Below are 8,326 nucleotides of genomic sequence, written 5' to 3'. Positions count from 1 at the left end.
TCAGAGGATCAATTCACACCACTCTTTTTGAATAAACATGCTTGAGATAGCCTAAAGATTTAAAAAGAATTGTAATTCTACAAATGTTTCCCTATGTAATTTCTAATGGATAAGTCATTGCATTACCCAACATGTTTACTTTTGCAATGTTCACACATATTTATTTTAAAGGGGGGAGTTTTAAATGGCTTTCAGGGCAATGAACTGGAGTAATGGACCGGAACACACACACACATCGATGCCCGAGTTCCGGACCGAGCTATCTGATTGGTGGCGGCGGATGATATGGTGGGCTGTCTACCGCGCGCCCGGGCATCAGGTTACGGTTTAGCTCAAGGAGAGGCGCAAAGCGGGGGACGTCTGGTTCCAAGCAGTGAACGAGAGAGAGACAGAGGAGGGAGAGAGAGCAAGTCCTGACCCGTGGTAGACTAGACCACTTCTAACTATGAGTCCCTCGTCTACCAGCCTACTGTACAATAAATAACTCTAGACTCAGGGACAAAGAGGACATTGCTAAAGCCCGGCCTACTGCTGGGTGGTGGGCACCCGGGCAGTGCATGCACGAATACATGCTCCAGCTCAATTGGACCTCTCACATGTTCTATCTAGGACGAATAGGAAATATTCACTACATTAAGTCACTGCAGTTCCCCTGCTCTGGGGGAAGAGAGGAGAAGGGTGGGATGAGGAGAAGAGACGGATAAAGTGTGTTCTGACGGGAGTTCTGACTGATGGATGTGTGTTGTCATCTATTCTATGAAGTAAAGCGACAGATACGGAGAGCGTTGCTGGGAGATGGTATTCACCTGACAAAGACATCGGCCGTTAGGCTACCCTCCTGACCGCAGTACTAGCCTGCAGAGAAACCTCGGTATAGGTTACCTGATCTAACGAGGAACCGGATCGGTGTGACATTAGGGACACATACGCGAAGAAAGAACTTCCCCCGTTTCTCAGCTGCAAGTCAACGGTATCACATTGGCTTTCATCCCGCCTTGAACCTCTTAAAAACCGTAATTTGGAGCCAATCGCTGTTGTGAGCGCTTTGCGGACGGTTCAACCAAGGACAGCAGAGGTTTGAACGGGGATCTGAAGACACGTCGGACAGAGAGACATGTATCTAACATCGACCTCATATGCACCCGACTGACAAACACACAAGCCACCGAAGAAAGCGGTAGATAGCGGCTACTGCACCGCCACGCGCACGGCGGGTCCGGTGCTCTCCCCGGCTCACTCTGTCTCCCGGTTGTGAGAATGGCAGGGGTCGCGTGTTGGAAATGTTACCTCTGGATCTTTATTGTCGTGTTTAGGTCGACGTTACCTTCTGACGCCAAATCACTGGAAACTATAATGTGGAGCACTCAGAATGCAAAGTAAGTGTCATATTTAAAGTCAATAGAGTGTCAGATTTTGCAAATTCGCTTTGTGTGTGGAGAAGGGGAAGTTAAAAACGGTCTTCAAATTCGCTCTTTTCCAATGATGATGACACATCAAGTTGGCACCCATGACGCGCATGGGTCTGAAATACATTTCTTACCCAAAGTTGTGTCTTGAGATTGGAGGTGAATGTAGGCCCAGTTTACATGTCAGAAATGCGATCAGAAGTCAGACCAATATGTTATGGATAGCATTGTGTATTTGGCACATTCCTTAAAGCTAGGATGGGCCTGGAGAAATGTAACCACTCTCAAATTCATAGTCAGAGCTATGGATGCAATGACTGACTGACTATCCATTATATCAAAATGATAGTTTAAACCATGTTTTGAGTCTTGTTTACTTTGTTTACAAACATTGGCGTAGAAGTAAAACAAGCGTAGGCTATATGTTGTGTTCTGATGGGGACCGACAGCGGAACTAAACTCAGGAGGCATTTACAAGTTATATTCTTCAATAATCAATGGAAATGAAGATAGCCCGCTAGACTGGCTAGTGGAATTTAGTATTTTAAAATATTGCATGTCACATATATTGGACCCAGGCTAGTAGAAATTGCAGTCTACTAACCCCGCTGGCCAGTGCCGAAAATACATAAATTCCATCCCCGTTTATACATTAAAAAGAATGATGTATCAACTAAGAATGATATCTTTAAGACAGCGGTATTCAACCGGGGGTACTGCAGGTGGTTAGCGAAAATAGCCTATATGTTTTAATTTAAATGTTTTTCTTATTAATATTGCTGGCAACAACATAGTAAACGAATTTTGAATTGTATAGCCTACATACAGTAGAAAAGAGGATAATATCTTCTTTCTAATGATGTCAACTCAATTTCTCAACTCCCAATATTAGCAAATTACACCCACTTTGAAAACGCACCCTCTACCAGTGAGTACCGCAAGTAACCCTAACTTTCTTTAACCAGCTAAACAGCTGCTTTTAGCGAGTGTGTTTGGAGTTACCTTTGTAGCTAATAGGCTGTTAGTTTACACTTCCTCTGCCAATTATAATGTAGGAGGTAAAAATAATGAAAAACTATCCACAAAATCTATTCATTTAAAATGCTGATTACTTCTCCTTGCCTTTTCATTCACCTGATGATAAGACATGCATTATTTATTTGAGCTAATGTATGATGGAGGTTCCTCTGTCACCGGTTGGTCTGGGAGGGGGTCCCTGGGCAATAAAGGGTAGAACACCCCTTCTTTTAAGCTATAACAGCGTCCCAGTGTGTATTTTCCTCTCCAGCACTCCAGTTTATGGTAGAATGAACAGCGCGCGCAGGCAGCGGAACGAGAAGAGAAAAAAAAGCCACCGGCGAACGGGTGGCAAGTGTCAAGGTGTACTGTAGGCTAGCTTCCAACTCGCGTAATTCACTCAAGGAAATAAAATGTCTCCCCAGTTAGTCTCGAACTCTGAACATGCCCTGGCGAGAGAGAAAGCCTTGCCTGTGCACGCGCTGGGCAAGCTTTGGCTGCCTGCGCGCACACTTTCCTAATTATAGTTTCAGAGAGCCATCTCGAGGCTACTGGCAGTAAAATAATGTGTTCTGGTAATATTTATCACCCACAGACTGAGTCTCTCTCTTTACACCCACATCACATGGCTTGTGTATTGAAATAGTTTTCTGCAGATTTTGGTAAATGCGCAAATCAAATATATTTATAAAGCACGTTTTACATCGGCAGATGTCACAAAGTCCTATACAGAAGTACAAAGAAGTACAATGTATTAATTGTTAACATCACAGGTTCAAGATTTAGCGTGATTGGCAATGCACCAGCATGACACTGTGCATTTTTATGACCACCAATGTCAATTGATCAGTGAAGTCTGGTCTTTGGTTAGTGGGTCAGTATCACTGACTGACCTCTACTCTGGCTGACCTCTAGCGTTCATTATGTCAATGGGTCAGTTTCACTGACTGACCTCTAGCGTTCATTATGTCAATGGGTCAGTTTCACTGACTGACCTCTACTCTGGCTGACCTCTAGCGTTCATTATGTCAATGGGTCAGTATCACTGACTGACCTCTACTCTGGCTGACCTCTAGCGTTCATTATGTCAATGGGTCAGTTTCACTGACTGACCTCTACTCTGGCTGACCTCTAGCGTTCATTATGTCAATGGGTCAGTATCACTGACTGACCTCTACTCTGGCTGACCTCTAGCGTTCATTATGTCAATGGGTCAGTTTCACTGACTGACCTCTACTCTGGCTGACCTCTAGCGTTCATTATGTCAATGGGTCAGTTTCACTGACTGACCTCTACTCTGGCTGACCTCTAGCGTTCATTATGTCAATGGGTCAGTTTCACTGACTGACCTCTACTCTGACTGACCTTTACTCTGACTGACCTTTACTCTGACTGACCTCTACTCTGGCTGACCTCTAGCGTTCATTATGTCAATGGGTCAGTTTCACTGACTGACCTCTACTCTGGCTGACCTCTACTCTGACTGACCTCTACTCTGGCTGACCTCTACTCTGGCTGACCTCTAGCGTTCATTATGTCAATGGGTCAGTTTCACTGACTGACCTCTACTCTGGCTGACCTCTACTCTGGCTGACCTCTACTCTGACTGACCTCTACTCTGGCTGACCTCTACTCTGGCTGACCTCTAGCGTTCATTATGTCAATGGGTCAGTTTCACTGACTGACCTCTACTCTGGCTGACCTCTACTCTGGCTGACCTCTACTCTGACTGACCTCTACTCTGGCTGACCTCTACTCTGGCTGACCTCTAGCGTTCATTATGTCAATGGGTCAGTTTCACTGACTGACCTCTACTCTGACTGACCTCTACTCTGACTGACCTTTACTCTGACTGACCTTTACTCTGACTGACCTCTATTCTGGCTGACCTCTACTCTGGCTGACCTCTAGCGTCCATTATGTCAATGGGTCAGTTTCACTAACTGACCTCTACTCTGACGGACCTTTACTCTGACTGACCTCTACTCTGACTGATCTCCACTCTGGCTGACCTCTACTCTGGCTGACCTCTAGCGTCCATTATGTCAATGGCAGGGGCAGACGAACAAAACTCCTGATGTTCCTTTCGTCTATTTTCTACTTCTCACCAGACGGCCTATAAAGTTTCTCGTCCTCTCCCTCCTCCCTCCTCCCTCCTCTCTCCTCTCTCCTCTCTCCTCTCTCCTCCCTCCTCCCTCCTCCCTCCTCCCTCCTCTCTCCTCCCTCCTCTCTCCTCCCTCCTCTCTCCTCGCCTCCTCGCCTCCTCCCTCCTCTCTCCTCGCCTCGCCTCTCTCTGCTAACCTCCATAGATTACAGCTAATGGAATAAATATGGAGAATGGACACAGCATGCTGAATGCTCGGTTGACCATTGCCAAGCTGACATGTAGCAGGACACTTTGTGTCTCAAATGGCACCCTATTCCCTATATAGTGCACTACCCTATCTTGTGTTTATTAGGTGACTGAGCTGGTTCTTTTATACAATAGTCTTTATTTGTACAGCTGATTCCATTGAGATGAAACATCTCAGTCCTTCAGGGTGGGCTTCAATGCTCTACAATGGACTTACGTACACGAAGAGGAGATGCTAGGCTGCTCTGAGGGAGAGAAAGAGAGAGATGTCATTTGGAACATTGGGTAATGGTTGAGACGTTGATCGATGAGATTCCAACCTTCAGTACATTCACTTACTGCTGGGCATGTTTTTGATTAATAAAAGTTGTACATTTGCTTTATGAGTAGTGAGTGATCCTAGGGTGGCAACACATACATTCAAAATGTTTTCAATGGTTCTTTCTCCATTCTGATTGTTTTATACTGTTCAATTCAACTTCAACATAAAAGTTGGTTTCATTTGAGATCATTTCCACACTGCCACATAGGGCTGCACGATATGGGCAAAACATCTAGGCCTTATTTTTAACCAAATATTACAAATGCGATATGACTTGTGATTTAGATCAAAACACTTGGGTGAACTGTAGGAATCATGGAAATAGAATGATTATTCTAATTATATAGTTAGAATGAACCCACCGGGCACAGACGTCAATTCAACATCTAGTTCATGTTGGTTCAACGTCATTTCATTGAAATGAAGTGGAAACAACGTTGATTCAACCAGTGTTCCTAATGGATAACAGCGGGCACATTGAATACAGTTGTTAAACATGACAACAAATGAAAAAGTCAGGGAGGCATTCATAGAAGTAGGAATTAGAATACTAATAGGATCGATATAGAAGTGTTATTGTGACAGGGTAGGAACCAAAGTGTTGATCAGTGTTTCCCCGGGGAGTGGGACCCTCTAATCTTTGGCTACATTAAAGACGTCCTCTAGTGATTTAAAAAAAAAACTTTTCCTGTTGAAAAGCAACCCAATATGGTGACCGGTGTATGGGAAAAGAGAGAGTGTATGGAAAGGAGGGGTTGTATGGAAAGCGAATCAGCTATTGTGCAGATTTGTTGCCACTCAAGACCATTATATATTATATTGCTAACCATCTATACTGAACAAAAATAGAGCCATACAGACCCACAGCCATACAGACCCACAGCCATACAGACCCACAGCCATACAGCCATACAGACCCACAGCCATACAGCCATACAGACCCACAGCCATACAGCCATACAGACCCACAGCCATACAGCCATACAGACCCACAGCCATACAGCCATACAGACCCACAGCCATGCAGCCATACAGACCCACAGCCATGCAGCCATACAGACCCACAGCCATGCAGCCATACAGACCCACAGCCATACAGCCATACAGACCCACAGCCATACAGCCATACAGACCCACAGCCATGCAGCCATACAGACCCGCAGCCATACAGACCCACAGCCATGCAGCCATACAGACCCACAGCCATGCAGCCATACAGACCCACAGCCATGCAACCATACAGACCCACAGCCATGCAACCATACAGACCCGCAGCCATGCAGCCATACAGATCCACAGCCAAACAGACCCACAGCCATACAGACCAACAGCCATGCAGACCCACAGCCATATAGACCCACAGCCATACAGACCCACAGCCATATAGACTCACAGCCATATAGACTCACAGCCATATAGACCCACAGCCATACAGACCCACAGCCAAACAGACCTGTAGCCATACAGCCATAAAGATCCACAGTCATACAGCCATACAGATCCACAGCCATACAGACCCGTAGCCATACAGCCATACAGACCCACAGTCATACAGACCCACAGCCATATAGACCCACAGACATACAGACCCACAGCCAAACAGACTCGTAGCCATACAGCCATACAGCCATACAGACCCACAGCCATACAAACCCACAGCTGTACAGCCATCCAGACTCACAACATTGCAGCCATACAGCCATACAGACCCACAGCCATATAGCCATGCAGCCAAACAGACCCATAGCCACACAGCCTTGTAGATCCACAGCCATACATCCATACAGACATGCATCCACAGCCATAAAGCCATACAGCCACCCTGCAGGAGAATTCATACCCACTTATTAGAACTTAGAAGGAGGGGTAGCCTGGTGGAACAGCCTGATCGCTGTGTTTACCTAGGGGAGGGGTAGCCTGGTGGAACAGCCTGATCGCTGTGTTTACCTAGGGGAGGGGTAGCCTGGTGGAACAGCCTGATCGCTGTGTTTACCTAGGGGAGGGGTAGCCTGGTGGAACAGCCTGATCGCTGTGTTTACCTAGGGGAGGGGTAGCCTGGTGGAACAGCCTGTGCTTACCTAGGGGAGGGGTAGCCTGGTGGAACAGCCTGTGTTTACCTAGGGGAGGGGTAGTCTGGTGGAACAGCCTGATCGCTGTGTTTACCTAGGGGAGGGGTAGCCTGGTGGAACAGCCTGTGTTTACCTAGGGGAGGGGTAGTCTGGTGGAACAGCCTGATCGCTGTGTTTACCCAGGGGAGGGGTAGCCTGGTGGAACAGCCTGATCACTGTGTTTACCTAGGGGAGGGGTAGCCTGGTGGAACAGCCTGATCGCTGTGTTTACCTAGGGGAGGGGTAGTCTGGTGGAACAGCCTGATCCCTGTGTTTACCTAGGGGAGGGGTAGCCTGGTGGAACAGTCTGATCGCTGTGTTTACCTAGGGGAGGGGTAGCCTGGTGGAACAGCCTGTGTTTACCTAGGGGAGGGGTAGCCTGGTGGAACAGCCTGATCGCTGTGTTTACCTAGGGGAGGGGTAGCCTGGTGGAACAGCCTGATCGCTGTGTTTACCTAGGGGAGGGGTAGCCTGGTGGAACAGCCTGATCACTGTGTTTACCTAGGGGAGGGGTAGCCTGGTGGAACAGCCTGATCGCTGTGTTTACCTAGGGGAGGGGTAGCCTGGTGGAACAGCCTGATCGCTGTGTTTACCTAGGGGAGGGGTAGCCTGGTGGAACAGCCTGTGTTTACCTAGGGGAGGGGTAGCCTGGTGGAACAGCCTGTGTTTACCTAGGGGAGGGGTAACCTGGTGGAACAGCCTGATCGCTGTGTTTACCCAGGGGAGGGGTAGCCTGGTGGAACAGTCTGATCGCTGTGTTTACCCAGGGGAGGGGTAGAGGAACCAAAATGGTTTTCTGTCTTACTGAAGTTGACTTCAGAGATATGAATATGACAGAGCAATGTGTCAGCGTCTATAGCTGGTGTATAACACTTAGCATTTACTAAGAATCAAACATATTACCTCTCTTTTAGCTTCCACACAGAGTTCTCTATCTGTTTAGTATGCCTGCAGTCTTCCTGCAGTATAGACTCACCAGACATAGTAACTGTACATCTATCTAGCTGCCTCAGCTAACATCCACTTCCTGACCGGCTGACAACACCAGCTGTTTACTGATCTTATTGTGGCTTTAAGCTTCTATTGGATACTGTTGGTTTCAGAAGGCTTTTCCTTATGG

The 8,326-nt window shown here is 47.0% G+C and overlaps 1 protein-coding gene across 1 annotated transcript in view; it reads left to right on the top strand.

Annotated features, from left to right (window-relative positions):
- Positions 1-361: 361 nt before the first annotated feature.
- The window catches only part of LOC139390600 (ephrin-B1-like), a 141,509-nt gene continuing 133,544 nt past the window's right edge, over positions 362-8,326 (top strand). Inside the window, exon 1 of the mRNA XM_071137825.1 lies at positions 362-1,376. Within this exon, the coding sequence (XP_070993926.1) occupies positions 1,258-1,376 (119 nt within the window). The 5' untranslated portion in view covers positions 362-1,257. The remainder of the gene's footprint in view (positions 1,377-8,326) is intronic.

The sequence above is a fragment of the Oncorhynchus clarkii genome, chromosome 31 (assembly GCF_045791955.1).
Source record: "Oncorhynchus clarkii lewisi isolate Uvic-CL-2024 chromosome 31, UVic_Ocla_1.0, whole genome shotgun sequence".
Lineage (NCBI taxonomy): Eukaryota > Metazoa > Chordata > Actinopteri > Salmoniformes > Salmonidae > Oncorhynchus > Oncorhynchus clarkii.
The sequence above is the reverse complement of the archived record's forward strand: the minus strand, read 5'-3'. Positions and strand labels throughout refer to the sequence as shown.